The sequence below is a fragment of the Nilaparvata lugens genome, chromosome 7 (genome assembly GCF_014356525.2).
Source record: "Nilaparvata lugens isolate BPH chromosome 7, ASM1435652v1, whole genome shotgun sequence".
Taxonomy (NCBI): domain Eukaryota; kingdom Metazoa; phylum Arthropoda; class Insecta; order Hemiptera; family Delphacidae; genus Nilaparvata; species Nilaparvata lugens.
This window is the reverse complement of record NC_052510.1, coordinates 24,164,768-24,190,661: the sequence shown is the minus strand read 5'-3', so window position 1 is coordinate 24,190,661 and position 25,894 is coordinate 24,164,768. Positions and strand designations below refer to the sequence as shown.

The 25,894-nt window shown below is 32.5% G+C and overlaps 1 protein-coding gene across 1 annotated transcript in view; it reads left to right on the top strand.

The window, feature by feature from the left end:
• The window catches only part of LOC111044223 (liprin-alpha-1), a 306,418-nt gene that overhangs the window by 244,597 nt on the left and 35,927 nt on the right, over positions 1-25,894 (top strand). The window contains exons 10-17 of the mRNA XM_039432367.1: positions 4,133-4,289; positions 6,664-6,785; positions 7,627-7,739; positions 12,391-12,526; positions 15,568-15,797; positions 18,455-18,647; positions 20,869-20,982; positions 24,884-25,047. Of these exons, the coding sequence (XP_039288301.1) occupies positions 4,133-4,289; positions 6,664-6,785; positions 7,627-7,739; positions 12,391-12,526; positions 15,568-15,797; positions 18,455-18,647; positions 20,869-20,982; positions 24,884-25,047 (1,229 nt within the window). The remainder of the gene's footprint in view (positions 1-4,132; positions 4,290-6,663; positions 6,786-7,626; positions 7,740-12,390; positions 12,527-15,567; positions 15,798-18,454; positions 18,648-20,868; positions 20,983-24,883; positions 25,048-25,894) is intronic.

The following is a 25,894-nucleotide window of genomic DNA, read 5'->3' as shown; positions in this document are numbered from 1 at the left end:
TCATGTAATGTATTTATATTATCTCAATTCTATCCCACAATAGTACCATTCAATGGATTAAATGATTAATAATTATAACTTGAAATTCAGTCTTATTAAATTCAGTTGATGGACTTAGTTTATAATATTGTTGTTATTGGGTTAATGTTTGATTAGTACTGAATGCTTAGAAGTTTTAGTCACTGTTTAAAGTAGAATTTTCCATTATAAATCATATTGGTTAAATAATAATTAATAGCTTTTATTCCAAGTAGAATACTTACGTACCATGAATTTCCCTCAATTATTTCCTGTATTATGTAGTTACAAAATTTGGGAGCCTTCTGCTTTATAGTTGAAATAAATTACTCAGTAAGTGAGATAATTCTTGATTCTTTTACTCTGTGTAGAATTCAGGCGATATTGAGTACGATTTTCTCTCAATTCAATTGCAACGGATTGTTCTATTAAATTTGCTACATCTATTTTTCGAAGTACGAATATCTATCCCAATTATTGAAAGTTCAAAGTTTCAGTCGATTATAACACTTTTCAATCAATGGCCGGCCAGGTATCCAAGTTGACTAAGGCGTTGCACCCTTCAGTCTGCTAGTGCTACCTGGTCGCGGGTTCGAATCCGCCGAATCCCATCGAATAGGCATGGACGTTTATCATCTCAAAATTCACCCTCGCACTTTCCATTACCCATGCATGCACAGACAAAAAGCTCATGTGGGCATCAACCGCAATTAAAAAAAAAAATGATTTCAAGTTCATGTCCTATTACAACATCTATGTTACTTATAATGTATGATACATTACATGGTAGGAATGAATAGATCCCAGTCAATGGCTTTTTCTATTATGTACGCTCTTAATTTCTAACTCATTAGATAATGAGGGGAATTTCATAGGGCAGAATTATTGTAGAATGAGAATGAATAAACCATATTATTATTATGAATGAATAAATAATTATTTTCAATAATATATTTATAATGTTGAATTACGAAGCTCTTTGTTTCCTGGAGCTCATTTCTCCAATCCAAAATACTAAATTCTAAACTATATTAAAAGATCTGCTTGTGCTTCTTAAATAGGAAGTGCAGATACTCCGACTCTATAATTTTTTCCAATTAGATCTCCAATCTTGAACATTTTCGAAACTATTCAATCGAATAAATGTTAGGTACTTTATAATTTGATATTAGGAGTGGAAATTGTGTGTCATAGAATTTGTCATTATAAAATTGAGATGATTATTAATACTAGTCTGGCTCCACTTTTGATGTTGTATTAATAATGTTCTTGTTAGATGTTTGATATTATAATTAACTCTAGAACATTGAACAAGCAATAAACTCAGTAGTTGAAACTTATTTCGAATATTAGGGTGACAAATGGCTCAGAAACTCATTAAACTTCTTCTGAAATAAATTTGTTAATTGGATTCTATTTAGTGAAACAAAGAAAGTTACCTCATTCTGTATACATAGTTGAAAATATTTCGTCATACCATTCTCAAACTTGAAATGTAGTTTAATTATTCAAGCTTTACTCATGATTGAATTGATAATCAAGACAATCAACTTGGAGAATCCAATTAAGATTGTGAATATTGCAATCATTATCCAACTTTATAAATTCAATTGTATCCTTTTCACCTTTTGTCATATTAGGAGTAATTAGTGAACAGTTTCTTTGTAAAATAACTTTGTCAATTGCATGTATTGTATGCTATTTTTCCTATTATATGATGGAAATTAATTTATTTTTAAGAAGTATTGATGAAGAGGAAGATTAAAAACATGTTTCTAATCAATTTCTATTATAGTTTTTACAGGTAATTCTAATTACAATGCAATTTAGATGTATTGCATTGAGGGTCCAATGCTCGTGTTGTCTTAAAATTTTGATTGATCCTTTGGACAAAATTCTTTTTATTTTTTGACACATACATTCACTACACACATGCCTAAATTCAAATCTTCTGTCGAAGATTTTATTTTTGAAAATTATAATTTCTGAGCCATCTGTCAAATAATGAAGGACATCATGAGACACAAACATCAATACTCACAGCCCATATTTGTATAGAGAGTGGAGTGGTCATAACTGTACACGTTTAAGGGATATTTCTTAACTGTTGTTATAACACTGTCTGATATCGATTTCACTTAAACTTATGGGTGCATTAAATTGATATATTATCGTATAATAGTACTCAATTTAGAAATTATTAATGTTTAATGTTCGTGAATTTATTCTCAGATTTATGTTGATCCATGTGACATATAAAACCTTGAATACATTATTGAAGAGAAATTATCAACTTGTAAATTTATTCAACATTATCTCAATTTAGGTGTATACAAAACTTCAATGAAGTATACGAATATGTATTATCTATATCCTTTGCTGTGGGGTACCTACCTATATAAATTCAACACACTTTGAAACACTCGCCTTATTGGCAAAGGAAGCATTGACATTGACTGAATGGTTTGAAGAGCATTTTGAATTTTCAACATTGACTTGTCATGTAGTTAATATTGAGGCTGCATTATTCCATCGAGTTGCTTTCAAGTTTTTCATATGCATGGAAATAATAAGAAAATATTCTAGTTAAATATTCAATTCATAAATTATTGTTATTTAACAGAAGCTTGCTTATCCGTAAGATTTTTTCTTTATCAAATTGTTTGCACATCTCATTTCAATTTAAAATACGGTATAACATTTTTACTGAATTATTGTGGTGAGAAAAATTACTCTCTAAACTTTTATTCTTTATCATGCATGTGAAATTCCTCATAAATCCCAGTCTACACAACTGAATTCCGGTGCAGTGCACTGTATATTATGATATAATATATAGATATGCACCTCTATCTAATTATCTATTAATTCCTACTTAAAGTTGTCTCATTATTATTTGATTATTCTCTTTCTGGTTAATTGATGGACTAGAAAATAGTGCTTTAGTAGAACAATTTGGTTCGATGTGATGCATGCTTTTTATTGATGGAAGACTTGTTACATTAATTACTAGGGATATTAGTACCGTATTAAAAATTCAAACTGTATCCCACCTAACTGTTTGAAACTAATCTATTTTGAAATTAATGCTGTTCTCTACCACGGCAAACTTGCCATAATAACCATTGACATTTGCCATTTGAAACAAATGTAACTTCAACAGAGAATATTTGAATATTAAAATGATTAATAGACACATCATAGTATCAGACAAACATCGACATCGTATTAACAAATTAGTTGTTTTTATAGAATTGTTGATTTTTGTGAGAATCTTAAGTATAACTTTGTTCGAGTAAACTGTCACATGCTTTGAGGAGCATTTGAGAGAACGTAACTTCTAAGAAGCCTTCTTTTAGATTCGTTTTTTATTAATCGATGAACTGTAATTCAAATAGGAAATATTTCATTAGAACTTCACTAAAGGACTTATTATCACGTCTATAATTCAATGAATACACAAGCAAACAACAATACAAATCAATCACATAAGTAGAATATTATTATGTAAAGTGATGTTGAAAAGGTATCACTGGGTTGCACTGCACCAAGCTACACACATCTAAATACGGTATCAGCAAAATAAAAAGCTGCTAAAATATTTAAGTAATCACCTATATTCAAATAAACGTTGCTGATCTCGAATTGTGAAAGAGGGCATAAATACATTTTGTTGAAATTATTCTATAACTGTGGTAAATATTGAGAAGTTTAATGTATTACATTCAATCATTCAGGCCTATTTAATTGTTATTCCTATTTCATGTATAAATAAATGAATCGCCCGTCTATACGGTTAATGTCTGCTGTCTATACCGTAATTTAAAACTTGAATTGCAGTAATATAAAATAAAATGTATTAGGTGATCATAAACATTTGATCAGAAAATCATCAAGTAAGCATTGCATGGTGTCTGCTTGTTTTACTCAAACGACTAATTTCTATTGAACAGAATTGGATTAGAAATAATTTTTATTTCTATGGTAACGATTTCTATGGGACAATGGAACATGATATAGAACATGGATGGTTTGAGAACTGATCACAATTGTAATACATTGATTTGTATTTGGATGTATGTAAGTTGGTGATGTTGATTGTGGGTGCGACTAGGCTCAGGAGAGGCACGGCACGGCCGAGGATCGCATCCAGCGGCTGGAGGGGCAGGTCGACGAGAAGAACGCAGAGATCCTCAGACTCAACCAGAGGCTCAAGATGAACGAGGAGCACAACACCAGGCTCTCTACCACTGTAGATAAACTACTATCAGGTAATCTATCCAACCAACAACAACATCTTTCGTTGTTCACATTCTGTTGATATACTAAATTGATAGTATTCTAATTGTATACTGAAAGTATTATTTCTATTTATTTACCAATTCGATTGTATGGTTAATGCCTGATAACTACAAATGTGCTGAAACTCAAGTCAGGTTGATATACTGTATTGAAGCTGATAATTATAGTATTACTCCATTTCTACATGAAAAATACTCAATTAATCTTTCTGTCATAATTTATTGTAGCCTATATATGGTATAGCTGAAGATGTGGCAGGTGTTGTCATGAATCCTGATTCTATAATTTAAATTTATTTTAAACAAATATAGTGGTATTGACACCATTAACGTCTTATTCTCTTATTGATTTATCGTTCAATCGATTATCAGGAAATTTTTATCCTATAGCAGGCAGGTTGGCATTTACAAAATTCAATTAAAAGACAATATTGATATCTAAGTACAGAACCAACAAATCATACATGAGTAGCAAAGTACTGAAACTCAACTCACGTAGGTAGCCTATACTGTATTGGAGCTGATAATTATACAGAGTTGTGCAGAGGAAACGCATGTTTTTCGAACAGCCAGTACTCGTCAACGGGAGAGGGTAATGCCCTGGAACGAATGTTGGCAGACGACCCATACTATGCCATTTCAGTTGCTATGAGCGTTGGAACGTACAACATCGTGTGTTCGCTGTTAAGCAGTTTTTTTTTAGAAACAATGAATCTGTAGTCACAGTGCAACGCTTTTTCGTCAATATTTTAGAGTTGAGGGTCGAGGTGCAATGTCCGATCGAAATACTGTACTCCGATGGGTTGCAGCGTTTAGAAGTACTAGTTATGTGATGAAAAAGAAACCACCTGGTCTTCCCCGTTCCCCGGAAAGTGTAGACCGAGTCAGAACGGCAGTTGTTACTAGTCCTAGACGATCGAATCGACGACACTGACTCGGTCTACATTTTCAGGAGTACGAACTGAACGGGAAAGACCAGGTGGTTTCTTTTTCATCACATAACTAGTACTCCTAAACGCTGCAACCCATCGGAGTACAGTATTTCGATCGGACATTGCACCTCGACCCTCAACTCTAAAATATTGACGAAAAAGCGTTGCACTGTGACTACAGATTCATTGTTTCTAAAAAAAAACTGCTTAACAGCGAACACACGATGTTGTACGTTCCAACGCTCATAGCAACTGAAATGGCATAGTATGGGTCGCCTGCCAACATTCGTTCCAGTGCAATACCCTCTCCCGTTGACGAGTACTGGCTGTTCGAAAACATGCGTTTCCTCTGCACAACTCTGTAGTATTACTCCATTTCTACATTAATAATAATCATATACTACTCACTTTAATAATTATACTCACTCTCTGTGTAGTAGTGAAGGTGAGGGATATTGAATGAAAATGTTTGAAGTTTATTCATTCATTGAATATACAATTATTATACTTATATGAGAAGGCACAACAGGATTAGACCCCAAACTGTCCTTTGTCAAACTATCACAACCATTTACAAATTACAACAATTGAAAGATGGTTACAATGACTACTTCATTTACATATTACTAGAGATTGATAATTGTTGTGTAACAGGCACAAGTATTTTTCGATTTTTTAATAAATGAGAAATTGTGACAGCTTGAAGTTTTCATTCAATGCACATTATTTTATTTAATTGAAATGTTTAAAGATCCAACATATTTCAATATTTATATAAAACTATATTATATTGTTTATCTATGAGTATTATGTTCGCCCTGGTAGAAAGTGGAAAACCCAAGTCGTGAAGTTTTTTCACTTTGCCATTTAATATAAAGCAATTTACAAGTTATTGTTAATTATCAGATTATTATTAATTTCTGGGTAAACCAAGCACTTTATATACTATCTTATTGGATATAGGGGGTTCAACACTTGAAGTCCAATGTAATATTATAATTATTTTTGTACTTATTATTATTAAACGAAAATCCAAATTAAATGCTGTAATTCACCCCAAAGACTTCTGCTACTGCAAATATTGACAACAGGGTAAACAGCTAGATGGAAATTCGATGAGCGCTACTATTCAAAAATTATTTGTCAGCCCGACATATTTATTACAGTAATTTAAAATATGAGTGACGACGGGTGCTTGATACTGCAGTTGGACTTCTTAGACGGGTAGGATAAGTTTTGTAGACTAACATCTCCATCTCCATATTTTCTATGTTTGCATTTCTTAGACTGTTGAGTTAAATGTTGGGTCCATTCATCAGTAATATCTCCTTTTAATTCCAAAGTTTGAAATCATCCTTGAGAAATATGCGAGTATATTAAATTCTCCATTTACGAATTACTTTTTGTTCCAGAATCAAATGAAAGATTACAAGTTCATTTGAAAGAACGTATGCATGCGCTTGAAGAGAAGAATGCGCTCCAACAAGAGCTGGAAAAAACTAGGAAAATTGCTGAAGATTTACAAGCTGAGAAGGTGAGATAGTAATTTCCGAAACAAACTTTGCTATTTCTTATTCCCTATTTTCTTGAAAACATTGATGATTTTCTATTGATGATAATTCGATCGTATTATACACATTCGTTTGAAACAGAAACTCTGAATAATTAATTTATAGTTGTGATTTCTCAATCATGCTCATAATATGTTTACTATTTTTATATAAATTTTGTTCATAGTTAACGTTGTTGAGTAATTGGTACATTCATTTACTAATGGTTAATTTTCTAATACGATTCCCATCAAATATAATTAGATATCAGTCCATATCTAATTGGTTACGAGGCATAATCGATTGCTGCTATTGTAATAAAAAAATAATCTCCCATCCATCATCGTAATATTATTATTTTATAAAAATAGCGGTGTCATATTTAAATGAAAATAGATCTCTAAGTATACTTTTAAAAATTATTTAGTCACAACATGTTTCGGCTATATGATGCCATTATCATGTGATTGGAAAAAAATTATAATGGAAGCCGGAACATATTATTACTAAATAATTTTAAAAAGGGTACTTAGATTTCTATTTTCATTTATATTCAAGAGTAGCCCTAAAGAAAACTAGACAGTTTGATGGTGTCGTATTGTATACTGTTTTCGAAACAAAGATCTATTTGTAGTGTTCTAGTAATAATTTGAAGTATGTGCTATAATTTAATGTAAATATTCGCTATCAGGTAGAGTAGCTCAACCATCTTGAAGCTAAAATTTATTCTCATGCCCTCTCAACTCTTATCCATATTTATATGACAATCTCTTTCATTGTGTACTCGTGACCAATCTTCATTTTTTATGTGTTTCTTTTTTTCAGAATGAGATAGTTAAGGAATTAGGTAAAGCAAGATTAGAAATAGATAATGTTAAAAGGCAAATGCTACAGCAAGAAATATCTTTCAACATCCAACAAACGGAGGCACTAACAAGGTGAATATAATGCTATTATTTAATCTATTTAGAATGATTTATTACCTGTTTCATACAGAAGCTAGGAAATTGTTGTAAAAACGAAAAGTAATTATTGATTCCAGAATTACGAATATAATGCAAACATAATTACGGAATACGAAAACATGTTAAAATCCAAGTTTTGGAATAATTTTAGTTTCATCCATTGTAATTAAAATATTTTGAAATTCTCTCATATTTCTTAATTGTTTTAATACAACTAAATTACTTGAGATGAGTAAGGTCATGTTTCTATAGTTATTTTTATAGTCATCTAGTAAAAAAAAGATCAATGAATCAAGATTATGATCAATGTAGAACTTTCTAGAATCTATGTAGTTCTAAACGTCTTCTTTCTTCAAAGTTCTTAACTTCTTTGCTAACAAATGTCTGATATATTAATCAAATCGTGGGTAATTTAAAACTTTGTATTTGGAGCTTTTCTCTGGAGAGATAAAAATATTTCATTCAATAATACATGAAAAGGAATCTTGAAAGGATATCTTTATTGATTATTTCTGTTCCTATTAATTGTTATGATGTCGATAATTTGGTGACTGAAAGGATTTATAAATTGAAGATCTCACTATAAGATGACTATATGTCAATTCCTGTGAAAAGTGATTAGGTAATTGAGATAAAGTTTTTAATAAATTACTTGAAAGCAATAAATTGCTCCGCTTTCATTCAGTGTATACTATACTGTACAATTCACTCAAAAACAATATTTCTTTCAAATTCAGTGAATATTTGTGTAATATACTGTGAATACTCAGTAATGTAAAGTGTACATTGTTCGTATAACTATATTCTAATTGGTTATTGGAATTTGTAAATTTACTCAAAAACGTTTTTCAACAAACTTATAGTTGCTTTTCTTTCTCTTCTTCTGTTGTGTTTTGTCTAGTTGCTTGAGAAGTCTACATCATCAACCTTTCTACGTCCACTCGTACGTTTTTCGTTACATACAACAATAAATTTGACTGACTCCCCTAACGATTATTGAGGCTTACTGTTTTCCACCGTAGTAGTCTTGTTGGTTAAATGCGAAAATCCGATCGCTTGTCTTTCTCAAATACCTAGAAAATGTCTTGCAAAGTTTTTTGACAAAAAATTTCGTTTCCACCACTTCACTTGATCTACTTTCTCCTAGCTACCAGCTACCAATGTCACCTGAATAAACTGGACAGTCCCCATTTTACAACAGCTAGAATGTACCATTTCAACGTACTTGCTTAACCTACAAGCTTTCACGCTTTTTCCTAGTACGGTAATTTCGTCTGTATAATACGTTGATTAGAAAAAATATAATTTAAAAACAGAAGTTCAATTAAAGGGGTTTAAGATGCATTCATATTATTTACCTTCATTCTTTAGTTTTGTTTACAACACGTATCATAACAAATGTTTGGAAGAGAAAAAATTGAGTAACCTTGAGCTATTTCTCTACCAAAATCAGATAAAATTACAATTTTACTCTAAAAAGTGTACTTATAGTCCAGGCAACGAATGCTCAAAAAAGATATAGAGGGAAAAGTTTAGAACACAATTTTTGACCCCGCAGCTCTTTCAAGGATAGTAAGAGGGTAAACCTATCAAAAGTCCTCACTGCTACCCCCTGTGCTAAGGGGGTGGGGTTCTAAAGTACCATTTTTTTTGCACATATCTCGAACAATATGCGTCATTCCAAAATTTTTGGTGTATACAAAATAGCCTAAAAATTTCATTCGTAACATTTTCCCATAAATCTCTCCTAGTTTTCTAGATATGAGCTCTCGAAGGTGTCACATTTTGAAGAAAACGTCTTCCGGCTCCGATTTTTTCATCTTTTTGGCCTTTAGCAGCTTTAGTGTTGAGTGTGAAATTCTCAATACAGCAACAAAAGATCATTTTACAATGTAATTTGGACACAATATCTGGAATACAATCTTTGACTCTGCAGCTTCATTAAGACTAGTTAGGAGCTGAACATATTAAAAATCCTCATCCTAACTTCTGTGCTAAAGGTGCAATACTGTCTAGTTGATACTTTAGAATACACAAGTTGATACTTGTTGCAGTATTGAGAATTCCACACTCAACACTAAAGCTGCTATTAAAAAATTATGGAAAGCATTAAATGGGAATATAATTCATCAAATTGAAGAGAATTGAATCCTCTTCAACCCAACGTTCAGTACTTATTTTTTCGATGCATTGTTGTTGAGTAATAAGCCCTGAAAGTGCAAAAAGTTGGAAAAAACTGGCTTTTCGAAGATTTTACACTTTTAAAAGTGAATATCTTGTAAACTAAAGGAGATATGACCAAACTCCATTATACAAAACTTGTAGGAAATTCATCAAGGTTAATTTTTGTTCAGTTAGTCATGTTGCTGAAATGGATAGTTTCAAAGATACATGCGTGTAAACCAGAAATGGAAAAACGCAACTTTTAAACCACCCTTATCCCTTAAGCACATGGGGTAGGGATGAGGACTTTTGATATGTTTACCTTCTAACTAGTACAAACAAAGCTGCGAAGTCAAAAATTGTGTTCCAAACGCTCCCTCCAAATTTCCCTGTCAAAATTGATCTCTTGTTGTTGAACTGAAGATTCTACACCCAACACTATAACGGCTGCAACAGTTGTAGGGAGATGCGTAAAGTAATGTAATAATACATTAAATTGAAGAGAATATGATGCTCCATAAGCTCATGATTAGCAAGGATTTTTTCAATCAATCGTTGAAAAGTTATAAGGGCAAAAAAATGAAAAAACCGGAGCTGAAAGGATTTTTCTTCAAAATGTAACAACTTTGAGAGCTCATACCTAGAAAACTTAGAAAACTAGAAGATATATGGGAAAATGTTACGAATGAAACTTGTAGGTTAATTTGTAAGCTTTAATTTTATATTTGACATAAATTTACGATAGACGCATATTGTTCGAGATATGTGCAAAAAACCAAAATATGGTACTTTAAAACCACCCCCACTCCCTTAGCACAGGGGTTAGGAGTGAGGACTTTTGATATGTTTACCCCTTTACTATCCTTGAAGAGCTGCGGGGTCAAAAATTGTGATCCAAACTTTTCCCTCTATAATCTTACGTTGACTGGACTATTATTTACAAAGTATAAATGAATTGCAATGAATTAAAGTATTCTTTTAATCATAATACTTATTGCATACTCATTTTCAATCACGATTGTTTCTCATTCAAGTTTAAAAATACCATAAATTCAGAAGAAAGTATAATTTTTACTCTTTAGTTTCAACTCCAATATATTTATTTCAAAATACAATTTCAATAAAAACATTATAGCCTACATAATATATTTAATTCCTCTAGCTATTAGCTTTTTTAAGAGTTATCATGGCAATTGAAATGAATTCAGTTATAATTTTTTTCAAAAAATGTCCTTAACATCAATGGTAAAATAAAATGGACATTTTAGAATTATACTTGAAGCTGTGTTTGTCATTATATTAATTTCAGTTATTGAAACCAGTGATAAAAAATGATGAGTAATCGCGATACACAACGTATTATACAACGAAAATATTGTATTTGAGTGTTGAGTTTGAAATTACGTACACTGCTAGCTTACAATTCATAAGGTTGCTAAGACTTCATTGTAAATTCTCATTCACAACTCATTTATTCTATTCTACTACCGCTCCATCTAATGGTGTGGCTTCACTTTGTCTGCATATCTGATTTGAATATTTCATTGATGTAACTTTTCATTGCTTGTTTGTTTCATTTCACCTCTTCTTATGACTATACTATTTTCAAAAATGTATGTTTTTCAATGGAATAAGATTATGTACAATGTGATGATGAAAATTCATTTTTAAAATTTGTTTCATTGGTTTAGAAGAACCTACTTTCCTTGTAATGTATGTGAGTCATGGCCTTAATTTTATTGAGTTTATACAAATGTTTTCTTATTTCTTATTTTTTTGGTGAGTTGGGTCGGAATGTCTACTTTTAATCTTTTGAAATGAACCATATATTTTGAACTATCGACTAATAAGATATTTTAGAACTATAAGACTATTCAAATAGCATATCCTATCCTCATAAACTCGAGGATATAGGTATTTTTCATAAAACTGAAAAGTCTCGATGAGCATACAAGTTTCATGATAATAGGCAACAATATTGGACAAAAGAGATCTTTTAAACTCTTGGCAATCAATAGTTATTTCACTTACTTTGTAGATAGTCTCCTTCAGTGAAATTCGATTTTGTGAAATTTCATGTGTCTTCTTATTTAATTAATATTTTTCCAATTCAAAACGAAAATAGATTATGACAGGACGAATATTTTTTTATGAATCTTGTATTGATTATCAATTTGGCTAGTCATCTAGAGCGTAGCTGCAGATGTTGGTTTACGTTCTCATAAATTGCAATCTCACATGACAAGAAAACCCTTTGGACTGTTTTGGGACGGTTTCTGTTCTTGAAAAAACAGTACTACAAAACAATTGATAATTACCTCTGTATAGTTATTGAAATTACAATACAGCTCATGCTTATTAATTGTTGACGTACGAACTCTGATTATTGTAGAAGTGAAAGTTGAAACGCATGTTGGAAACGTTGACATGTGAACACTGAGATTTGTGTTTGTTGTTGCAGGAGTTTATCGCCAAGTGGCGGCGGCGACCCATCTAGTTTTGTACGTAGTTCAAGTCATTCTAGTTTTGAAACGCATTCGCTGCAGAGGAGGCAGCACAAAAGCAGGGTATCGGCCCTCGACGACGACAACACCAAAGTCAGTATTATTCAATCAGAAACACCATTATCATATGCCTCATCAAGTCTACAATTAAGCCTCCACCATTCTCATAAAGATTTTATTTATAATTAATCAGAATTATCATTCTAATATGCCTCATGAAGATAATAAAATATAATTTCTGTTGAACATTCCATTAAATCTATCAGCAACAAGGAAAATACTTTTTTATTAGTCCGTATTGATGTATTTTATTGTTGAAATCTAGTGTTATCCAACTTACCTTTCCATCAAATTATTGATGTTATGTATTCCGTTGCTACTTTCCTCTTCATTCTTTATAGAGTTCATAGAATATTTAGCTAGATTGACAATCACTATAAACTTGAATCTAAACCAACATTCAATGAAATCTACACAAATAAATCCCATTTGAGGCCCCCATTAAGGTGCGAACAGAACGAGTGGGTCGCGGAATAGATTTTGGTTTTGATCGATGTCTCTAATCAGCTTGCAATGATGAAAAACATTTATTTATTTATTTATTCGTTGATATAATATACAAATCGTATGAATATGATCGGGATAGAACAACAGGCATAGCCCAAAACTATTCTGTTCCCAAATTTTTATAAATAATGAAATGTCCGAAAAAATAGGTTATGTTCTTACTGAGGAAATTTAAAGTTCAAAGTTCTGTCCAAGAATATATATTAGCTAGAAATTTTGAATTTAGAATGATTAAAATACCAAATTATAGTCAAATTTTGCACTTAATATCACCGCACTTTGAATAAATTAAGTTATTTCAGAAAATGTTGAAGCCAAAAATATACACACAACTTTCAACTAGGCACAGCTGTTACAAACTCAACTATTTGAACGTCAAGTTGCTGAATCGAGACTGAACCGCCGCACTGTTCACTACCTTGCTTTACAATGTGCTTGTCTTAGATCGCGAGTGCGTCCTACACCTGAAGCTAAACATTGGCTTGACCGTTTTGTTTGTATTCCAACACTGTCATTAAATAGTATCGTACAGTCGCATATCTATTATCAGAGATAGTTGATAAGCTGACCGTTTATAGTAATGACATCTAGCTGATTTGTCAAAATTTAAAAATGTACATTGGCTTGATAAACACTAAACTCTTATCTAATAAAGTATATCAATCAACTCTTTCCCTTTTTCTGAAAAAGAAAGTAGTGTTTATGTAAAAAAGGGCGGACATTATTCAACAATTTCTTAATCAATTAAACTAAAATGTTACTAAATTAATGTGGATAACATTTAAATATTATAAAATAAGAATACATTGAATAAATAAATGAATATGATATTTTGTACCAGATTTTCCCCGTGATATAAAATCGAAGATAATACATATGATTAACCAGTCTAAATATTCATGCCAGTTTTCACCAACCTTGGTCAAGGCATTTGAACATGGTTAAAGTCTATCCGATGATCAAATCATCAATAATTCCTTCCACCAACACCAGTTACGTTCAACCACGGTCAAACCAATGGTTAAGTTTGACTGCCGCCGAACGGGCGATCAAATTATTTGAACACGGTCAAAAGACTGGTTCGATCAATTTCCTTGCTTGTTTGTATGTTTTGTTTTTGACGCAATGAAAAATTTCAAAGTTTTTAGTGCGATTGAATTTAGTTGTAGTAAGTTATTTGTTAGGGTTGTTTTCTGAATCTTTTAATTAGTAAATTATTATAGTATAGAAAATAAAGGAAGATTTCGAATTGAAGATTTGCTTTACTCTTTTATTACACAGTAGGCCTATATTATTCAATCCTTAGATTAACCTTGTTGCTTCAATGTATCTCATTAGAGTTGGAATGTTCTTTTGTTCATAAACAAATTGTCAAAATTGATGGTGATTTGTAAATCTCGTTGTATGATAGTATTCAATTCATATAAGAAATATTATTATACATTATTATAGATGTGTGACTATACAAAACGTCTTTGCCAGTGGCGTATATAAAAAGAGGGCCCAGGGGCCCGTTCCCCCCCCCCCCCGAAATAATGAATATGAAGAAAAATCAGTAGAGTTATTACAGAAAAAATTACAGTAATCTGAATTTTTGACGGCCTGACAGTAAAGTAAAAAGGGCATTCAGCGCAAATTATCCTCTGAATATGAGCAGCAAAACTGATATTAAATAGGGGTGTTACTATATTTACTATATTACAGCATTTAATTGGGATTTTCGTTTAATAATAATTATCAATTCATTAGCATTTAAATAATTGCAATATCTCAGTAATTTCCATTCATCAAAATGAGATGTAACCAATAGCAAGCCAGCTAACATGTTGGCCAACTTCAGAAAAGTACAGCTAGGTTAGGAGTTGACCATGTTAGGATTGGACCGACGGTGTTTTGATCAATCCCGTTGTTGGTGGAACAGTTGTATGTTTGACTTACAAATTTGACATGGTCCAATTGACCATAGCTAGGCTATATTTTTGAGGGTAGTGAAACCGGACATTAGTATCTTAATATTTAGTCACATATCATGGTCAAGTGTAAAAGAGTTTCATCTCATAAATTAATAGCAATTCAATACAATCAGATTGAAATTGGCGTGTTCGCGGCGCGTAAATCTGAACACAGCTTAACGTCTCGCGTAACGTTCATAATCGGAGCGTGTTCGTGGCGCGTAAATCTGAACACAGCTTAACGTCTCGCGTAACGTTCATGATCGGAGCGTGTTAGTGGCGCGTAAATCTGAACACAGCTTAACGTCTCGCGTAACGTTCATGATCGGAGCGTGTTGGTGGCGCGTAAATCTGAACACAGCTTAACGTCTCGCGTAACGTTCATGATCGGAGTGTGTTCGCGGCGCGTAAATCTGAACACAGCTTAACGTCTCGCGTAAACTTCATGATCGGAGCGTGTTCGTGGCGCTTATATCTGTACGCACCTTTACATGTTTATTGTTTCGATTCATTCTATATTTTGACGATACACTATTTGATACAATCAACTTATTGAACAACATTGTGTGAATAAATAATTCTATTTGATTAGTGTATGTTTGTTGTTGAGTATAGGGCGGATGGGGCGTGGAGAGGAGTGAGCAGGAGTGGGAGAAGCTGCAGCAGGCTCACGTGTTGGCGAACGTGGCTCAGGCATTCGACGTGGGGGGCAGTGACGTGGATGACGTGGACAATGAGAGCATATTCAGCACCAACGACATGCTCTCTCCCACCGGCCACACCGACGCACAGACCCTCGCCATCATGTTGCAGGAGCAGCTCGACGCAATCAACAACGAAATCAGGTAGACAATAAATGTCATCTCATGAGACCATCGGTCCAATCGACAGTATCCCTATGACAATATCTATACTATCCACAGCCACCTTCAATAAATGTGGATAGGTCCTATCGACAATATCAGTATGAAAATATCGATACTATTCACAGCCACCTTCAATAAATGTAGATAGGTCCTATCGACAATATCCGTATGAGAATATCGATACTAACCTTTTTTCGACCTTCAATAAATGCCATGCCCCTTTGTAAGACTCACGTTGTAAGGTCAGTGGAAATGATAGGAAGACATTGTTGTTAATTGTATGTGCCCACCGCCTTCTACAGTACATAGCTGTACATAGTACATAGTACATAGCTTGAATCTATCCCGGTTAATTGGATCCATCGAGCTCGAAATAGAATCTGGAGAAGACAATAATTGAGAAGGAAATGTTTCGACCAATTTAGTCAGTTTGTTTTTTCATGTAGCAAAGCAGCCAAGGTGCACTCAGTGTTGTACCAATCCATATGTATTTCATTTTATTTACAAGGCAGTGCATTGAGTATGTTTTTTATAATTCAAATTGAAGTTAAAATAAATTATATTTAATTTTTTTACAAAAATAAAATTCAATTTCGAATTGAATTAGAATGAAAACATCATCTAGTACAGTATCCTTTAATATTGTTGCTCTCAAGTGAAAATGGTTCTCATGAGTTATGCACTGATAAATTATAATAGGGTACTGTACTGGATTTTTTCAATTGAAAGAGCGTTAGCGAGTTCTCACTTTTGACTCACTGAAAGCCAAAGTTGTTGTCCGTCTGTATGTATGTTCCATAATAAATTTGAGAGAATTGATCAATCTGCTTCACATTTTGAACAAGTATTCTTCCAAACCTTTTTACATGTCAAGCTCATTGAACAAGAAAATTGACTCACTTCTTTGTCCTTTTTGAGGATATAAAAATAACATTGAAAGTTCATAAGAAAAAAAATTGTTTTGATTTATCATTTAGTCAGCTGCATGCAATTACTACAATATTTCCATTCATTAATTCATAGCATCAGATATTTGGGAGCTATTACTGTAGGAAATATTTCATTTTGAAAGTTACCATCCCACACATTATCTTAACATGTGTTTAAAATGTTATTAATTAAAGTAAAAATTTCACAAAAAATAAACATACAGGCCCGGTTGCACAAAAGCCGGTTGAATTTCAACCGTGATTAATTTAACGAGAATCAATCAAAGAAGGCTTTTTTGAAAATACGGCTTTTCTGATTGGTTTTCGTGGAATTAATCAGGGTTAAAATTTAACCGTCTTTTGTGCAACCCGCAATCAGTCATCGAAATGGGCTCAAAGAATTATGTTGTGTAAAAAAGAAAGTTGTAAAAACGAAAATAAACAGAAGTCTATAAAGTTATTTGGGAGGATCCTATTTCGAAATTGAAGATATCCTACAGTACACAGACAGTCTTTTATGCATTGATACATGATTTCAGCTGCTTAATTTGCAACACAATTTATAACTTTCACATCAACAAACTGAAACGGCTTGAGATATCAATGTGCGTTTTTGCCATTAATTTTCTCTTGTATCGAAATCATGTATCACATGACCACCCTCTCATTTAAAAAAATGAATTTGGATTGATATGAGGGACAAAAATGTAGAAGCGTCAGAGTAAATTTCCATTTCAAATAGGATCCCAAATGAAACTTACTGTCAAATAATTCTTGTGATAGAAATGTTTAGCTGTTCCATTATTTCCACCAACTATGTATACTTGAAAGTTGCTGGTTTCAAAGATTACAATACAGCAGTTCGTGAGCGAGTCCTCCAGCCCAGGGGGTCACTAGTTTAATTTAACTTTTTCCTATATAATTTTTAATTTTATCAATGAAAAAATATTTTATCTTACAATTTGAAGCTATTCCACGTGCAACGCTTCAGAGGAGTATTTACAATTTATTACAATGCCTACAGAAGTATATCACAAACTATATGAAAAAATCATTTAACAGACGTTACTTTTCGTACGTAATAAACTTTACTACAATTTTCACCTCTCTAATTATTAAACTGGCAACATCCAAGGTACATAGGTACTGAATAAATGGGTTTATTCCAAAAATGAATATGTAACTGCTATTCCAAATCCTCCAGACCCACTTGCCCAACTCTGTACATAGTCTGACAACCAAAGCAAAGCAATATTGTGACAATTTTTTACGTAACTGCACTTGTAATTCCAAATTCCTTGTTTCCAAGTATATATGGTTGTCATTGGGAGTGCTAGGTACACCTTATTTCTCATATTAATTTGAAAACAATATAACATTCACACGCAATAGAACTTGATATTCTTAAGAGCCGAGAAATGCTGCCTGGCAATGTCCGTTGCCTGGCGAGAGTGAGCGTCCCCATCATTGAAGCTTTTCTTCTTGCACCGCCATGATTTCTTTAATCTTAGCTAACAACAGGGCTAGTATATCATAATAAGAGAATAAAAACGTCACATTATTCTCTAAGTTTCATCCCAATTCAATTTTTCTTACATATTTGATTTTTCAAATCAATCCATTTATTTTGCATATTATGTCTTTTGCAAGTTTGATGATTGTATTTTGTAGCATAAATCAATAAGTCGAATTTACTTTTGAAAACAGGTTAATACAAGAAGAAAAGCAAAGTACAGAAGCTAGAGCAGAGGAGCTGGAATCCAGAGTGGGTAGTTTGGAGCACATGAACTTGCTTGCCAGAGGGCGCAGCTTCGAGCGCACGTCACCTCCATTATCTGGTCGCTCGACGCCCAAATCACACCACTCGCCTCAGCGCGACTACTTGCACAAGTACCATACCGTAAGTACACATTTGCCTCCACTCATTCTACTCACTCTATCTATCTCAAACCTTAACACTTCTTCCGATTCACACAGATTGTCATTCGTTATCAGAATGCATTTTTCTCGAAAGAAGATAATGGCTCACATCAAACTTTCTCTAAAATCACACCCTTTTTGTCCAATTGTTATGAGAATGCATTTCTTTTGAAAACGAAATGATTGTTCGCAATGTGACCTCCCTCCCTCTCAGTGTGGCACAAGTTCAGTTCTTGAATATATTTTGAACTACCTATTCCAATGCTCCCTTTATTTTCTTTTGTGTTATTATATTTGACGTTGTAAACCTTTTCCGTTTTTATTTATTCGATAAAACCTTTATAATATTATTTAGGGAAAAAACTGACTATCTTTCTACAGGAAGAAAAACATTTAATTCAAGGAAAACGAAAAAAAAATGAAAAAAGTCCAATATTTTTCTAATTTTTGGGTGTTAGAATCAAATACTATGCTACTATATAGCCAAATCGAAGATAACAATTCTCATCATGGAGAGTGCTTGATTAGCTCGAAAGTCATTGGACTGTCCCTCTTCATTTTTAGAGTAGATATTATGCTCCAAGTTTTGATTAAGTTGATGCATTCTCCAAAGTATAAATAAAGTCAATGCTCCAAAGTAGTGTGAAACGTCTGAAATAATCGTGAATAATTGAAAATTATATAAAATTGTAAAATTTTCCAATGTTGGTATGATTTGTATCAACCTTTGTTGTTTTTTTAGTACCCTTTCAAAATTGCGATTCATATTTTCTATGTTATAATTCTTCCCCTGGATATTTATTATTCTTTCAATAATTATATCAGATTTCCCAAATTTTGGAAAGCTGTTTCACATAATTTCCTCTTCATGCTTGTGCAGTTTCCACTACAATCATGATTTCGTTTCATTTTCGCCAATGGTTCACCAATTTTGATTGTAAATCTTGAATGAAAGCATGAACTAACGATTGCTCTTCATGTTCATGCAATTTTTTCACTCTTTTCCTATTGCAAGATTATGCATTTTCGGTGGAATATGATAGATTTAGTACTATATTTTCTATCCATCTTTCAATTCAAAAAATATATATAACAGAAAGCGTTATACTGAAAACTGTATTGAATCATTATACTTACTTTTTCGATGTAAAAATTCATAACTTTATTAAGACTACTTTATTGATGAATTTGGTTTTTCAATAGCTCTGAAAACCAGGTAAAACCACATGTTTCAATTTACAGCAAAACTATTGTTCTAATATTTAATTTGTATCTCTAAAATTAATCAACTCTTGTAGCTGGTCAAAAATTATTAATATTTAAAACAAACGTATTCCACATGAAAAGACTATTAGTTGCTAAGCTACTAAGCTGAATTTACAGAAAGAGCAAAGAGCATAAAGGAAAACATTAAACCCAATTCTTACAATTCTGTGGGGTCGTATTTGATTCTATTAAAACTCTGATGCTTCTCTCAGCAAATATTCTACAAAAGGGCCCATTTTTAAACACTGATAAACCATTGAACAATAAAAGAAAGTTGTTTTAAACATGCATTTATTAAATAATTAGTGTCTGTGTTTGTACCATTTTAAATCTTCAGTTGAGAGAGCAAACCTCACTTGCGATTGATTGATTTATAATGGTTCAAAGAACAAGTCTGGGATTTCAATACTTAGTCATAAAATTATTATTAATTATAAATCATTATTTCACTATTTTATTAATTATTTTCAAAATAATTATCATTCGATTGTTTATTGAAGAACCAAATTCGCCTTTATAGCATTATAAATCTGACGTAAGTATTACTAGAGGGCAATTGTTATTTCAAACGAGAGAGTTTTTGTAAATAACCACACAAACTCTCATGTTTCTATAAAATTTATCTTTTGTTATACGGCTTTCAAACTTGGGTAAGATTTGCTCTCTTTACCAATGATTGATAATGTACTAGCGCTGAGCGGTTGTGACCATCTCAAGTATAGTCAATATCACATTCACTACTACGCAGGAAGAAACCTTCATAGAATAAACTTCAGTCTTGAAATTGTTCTGCAAAAACGAATTAAATTCTAATCCTAGACGTTTGATGAAGTTGTGAGAGTAAGACTGAGAAAAGCTGTGAGGTGTGTGAAGTAGAATGTGGGATGAGTTGAGTAAGGTGTGGTTGATGAGTACCTGCTTGGGTGATGGTTTAGGCTCCAGCCGCCATGTCTCCGGCCAACCTGCATCAGTATGGTGGTGGCATTGGCGTTGGTCTTGGCCCCTTGCTCAGTCCGGGCCAGTTGTCTGAATCTCTGCCCGCCAGTCAGGTTCGTTTCTCTCACTCTCTCTCTCTCTCTCGCCTGTAGGTGATCGACTTACTGCTGGTTGACATGATCATTCACCACTACAACAGAATTTCAATAATACATGTGTGATTCGGCCATGCACCCCGTCCCTCCACCCATTGTTCATCTGCTGCTTTTGCTAAATCGTGTGTTTGGCCTATTAGTTTCTTTTTCATTAAGCGTTTTCACGAAGTTTACCATTGAAATTTAATTTTGGTAGCTGAAATATTTTCCATCATCCGTCTCATTGCACACGCACAAGCCTAGTGTTCATGTAGGCATTATCTACAGAAAAAATATAATTGAATCAATTTTTCACATCATCAAATACATCATTATATCAATTTTAATTTTTTTGATTTTGAATGAATTTCCAGGCACTTGACTCCATCTTTAGCGTACAAATAGTACCTTGTTAATAAACTGTGTAAACATACGGGTAGAGAAACCAGATGAACTCCGTTGGGACGTTTCTAAATAGATTTGAAATAACAGAAAAAAATTGAAATACGCTAATACAAAATATCAAGTAGCCTATATTGATAATAAATGTCTGAATAAAAATATATAGCATTCTATCAATTTAGAGTATCTTACAAGGCTACTCAATATTTTTTAAATTGACTAACTAGTACCCCTCTACTCATCGTTTTGTGGATACAACATGATTCGGATATAATATATCAAACAAATGTCGTGTCTACAAAATGATAATTAAAAGGAACTAGTTTAGTTAGTCCAATTGATTGCATTTTATCAATGTGCTTTGTTCTATTCCTCGGGCCTCAAGCTATGAACAACCTAATAAAATCTTGCAGATCTTTGTGCATTACTACAGTATGGATTCCAAACACTTGATTTTATAATACTTATTGTAACTGAAACTGGTAAACTTTGTGAAAGCCACTTTACAGAGTGAGTCGGCTCTTTGGTTGATCTAATTGGCTGGATTTGCTATGAGTGATAATTTGATTTGTAAAAATCACGAATCAGCATTCAAAGCATAGTCAGCAGTTTATTTAATGACCTACCAACGATTCGTTGACTCATAAATTCCAATGTAAATAACCATTTTTAAAAAATAATACAGTGCCTTCTTACTTTCACTGTACAACATTTACCACCGAATTTCTATCTGCTTTTACACTTTAATTTTCGCTGAAAATAGGATTTTAGTTTATTTTTGGAAGTATTGGCAGTTTTATTTGCATAGAGATGAAGTAGCTCATTGGCCAATATCATGCATAATGTCATCAACATTTTTCTAACATTCTGAGATTCCATAGGTAAATATAGCCTCGTAGTAACTCATAAATAACTTATTGGTAAGGTACAGGCAACTCATAGATAACTTATTCCAAATCTTTTCAAAATCAAATATTCTCAATCATATGGCGTACGTAAAGCAATTGAACTTATTCACCATGATTGATAATTTTGTAGTGTAACGTGTTTTATGTACAATTGTACATAGTACATGTCTTACGCACATGAGCTTTCTCTCAGAACCCACTTGGAATCATTTGATTATTAACAACAATTAATTATGAAATTCGCAGCTTTATTGTAAAAAGTAAACTTGATCTTTATGTTAACAAATATTGAAAAGTTGATGCCTTGTACCCTGAAAAATAAGATGTTCCTTCACTACATTAATGATTGAGAAAGAGAAAAACTTGATAAAACGTTTAAGTAACGATTAAAAAGTGTACAGACCTTCTTGAATTACAATTGTTGAAGCTATTCCATTGTCTATTTTTTGGATATTAGCTTATAAATTCCTGTTATAATTATAATAATTATGTATCTAAATTTTGAAATTCTCATCTATTGTAAATCTTTCATGCAAAACTTATAGAAAGATGAGCACATTTTAAAACTCTCTTGAGTCATGTGAGACAATCGTAAATTCATTTTAATACAATGTATGATTTTTGTAATTGTAATAGTATTGTAATTGACTTTGGTAGGGTTGGTAGGTAGGCCTATTGTTGAATCAGTTGATGCTTTCAATGTCATTTATTGGCTGTTTTGTTATTTGGTGTGAGTGCTTTTTCATGCTTTGTATATTTTGTGCTCTCCCCCAATGCAATAACTCGTGTGCTGCCTCATTTCTTTGTTTCCAATCAAGCTTTGTTCGATTAAAGATTTCGACTTTGCACTTCAGTTCGCCTCATTACTTTTAAATATTTAATAACATATTTTGTGTAGTTTGAGATTGTTTTTGAAAGCCATGTTTATACTGTAGATTGAAACATTGCTCTGTTTTTGAAAGCCATGTATATACTGTAGATTGAAACATTGCTCGACTATAATATTAACCTTTATCAACATTGTTTTTAGAATTGCCATCCATAAATCTCTACATAAGATACCAAATAATCTAGATGTCAATCAACTTAGAAATCATACCTGTTTATTTAGTCATCGTCTCCTTACTCATTCTCACCAATAATTACATTGAATTATTCCAATCAATTAATAACTAATTCAATAACCTCAGTTTCAAGTGACTTTATGGTTGTAGGATGAATTTAGAGTGTAATTCACCTTGAATCTGTAGGTAATCCCGTATCTCATAAAATAAAATTGAACCGTTTCATTTTGTATTCTATGAGAGTAATGTTTCCATCAAAATTAAAACATAAATCATGAAATTCTCTATACCCTTCTTACACAGTAAGATAAATTATTTCTAAATATGTATGAGATCAATGGATTCGTATAAAGAAATATTTAAAGTAGATTAATATTGGAAAATAATTTTATCTACTATTTAGTTATAATTCGATTATTCGAGGTTCAAATTAATATTATAATAAATTATGTTACCAACTTACACTTTTTCAACAGCACTCACGATTTTTTTGATTATCGGTCGCGTTTCGTGGCACTGTGCCACATCTTCAGCGTACAACGAGTAGCTAGATAAAAGTAGGATGAAGACAAAAGAAGAAATTCAAATTAATATTTTAAATGTCTGCTGTTTTGCTCTATTACTCCCAATGGGAGCTGCGTTTAGTCGAAGTTTCGCTTCATTTGCGAGCTAGAAAATTATAAAACTTGGTTGCTACCTGATGGTTTAATTGCTTAGCTCTTTGCTAGCTTTGTTTATGTGCAATATTCAAAGAACTTGCAATATAAAAATTTCTGTAATATCGCCAAAGTTTTATTACTATAGCTAGCCTTCAATATTTTTATTATTATTTTTTTCATCTAAGCAAATTCATTCTCGCGCTCTGTAAGCTGCCCTCCAAAAATTTACATCGATCATTTACCGATGAATATTTGTGTCAACTGCTTAACAAACCCGATCGCTTTTACTTGGAAGGAAGGGAATAAGAAATATTTAATTAAGTTTAAATTAATCATTCAGCATCCCATATACTCTTATTGAAGGTGCAGATACTATTAATTTCAATCTATTGTTGATAGTGATGAATAAAATTATTATTATTATTATTATTATTATTATTATTATTATTATTATGATTATGAACTGTATGTCATTACTCAATGGGAACAGTTGTCATTAGCTGTAATGTACTGAGTTATTCTAAATGATGGGCCAATTTTCAAAACTTGGTTCAGTATTAATTTAAGTAGTAATACAAAATAAACAATCTTTATAACAATGGACAGATGAAGTATTTCAATATTTTGGTGAGTCAAATTTGGCTGCCGACCGGCTGCCCAGCTGACTGCGCGTCCAGGCTGTCTATTCTAATAGGGGTCGTAGCTTTAAAAATACTTTGGTACTTTTTCTTTTAACTGGTATGAAATTTGTTGATTTTGGATTGGTACTTTTGTAAATATGAAATAGGTGTAATAACTTGTAATAAGCGTGTATTGTTTGCTATTATTTGTTGATTTGCTGTTTCAGTTGCAGCTAGCTGAGTTGCCGAGTGAGCTGTCTGCAGAGGAGCTGCATTCGGTGGGGGCAGGTGGGGGAGACAGCAGCGGTGCGGCAAGTCCACAGACGGCACGATCTCTGCGGCTCGAGAGGGTCGCCCAGGCACTTGCTCACAGTCAAGAAGAACTACGCAGGTTAGCCAACAATAACAACTACTGTAAACTGACAACTGTTTACAACAATAATTGCCATCTATTCCAAGTTGGTGGTAGTCGTGCTTAATTGTTATCAAGTTCATGGATAAACAGACTTTGAAGGCATCATTACAAATGCATACTTTTTACAAGATTAGGTAAATATATGCATTCCGTCAAGTTATTGACTAGTTATCATTAGATTGTGCAAGAAATGCATACAAATATCTGCTTATAATAATATGATAAAAAACCTGAAACGCCTTTCACTGTTGAACCTTGGAAACAATCGTAGTTTGTATCAGTATTCAATTTATAATTTGTATTCGATGCTATTTGTGAGTTGCTTCACGAAATCGAGTGAAATTTTTCCAGGAAAATCCCAATCCAGATATAAAATCGTATAAAAAATATGCAGGATTAATGGAGCCCTAACGGCCGTATTTTTGAACCATAAACCTACTATTAATCAAGAACAAACGATACTTGAATTTATGAAGTCATCTAAGTTTCTTTGTGACTATCGTTCATAATGAAACAGCCTAAGGTTACGAACAGAACGGTCAGGTCGATATCGCAGATTTCAACTCTCAATCGTCCTTTTATAATTATCTTTATATCTATATCAATACTCCAAATGTTTCTATCATTGCACAGCTGGTTTAGTGGCATCGATCTTCACCGCACCGTGACTTACTTGTTCTGTTCGCACCTTTACAAATCGTTCATAAAAGTATGACTCTCAAAGTCGATTTATTCAATATGGATAAACGAAACATTATCACACACTGCCAGACTAAACTAACAATCTTGTAAAATATTATAATGGTTAATTTCCATTATAATT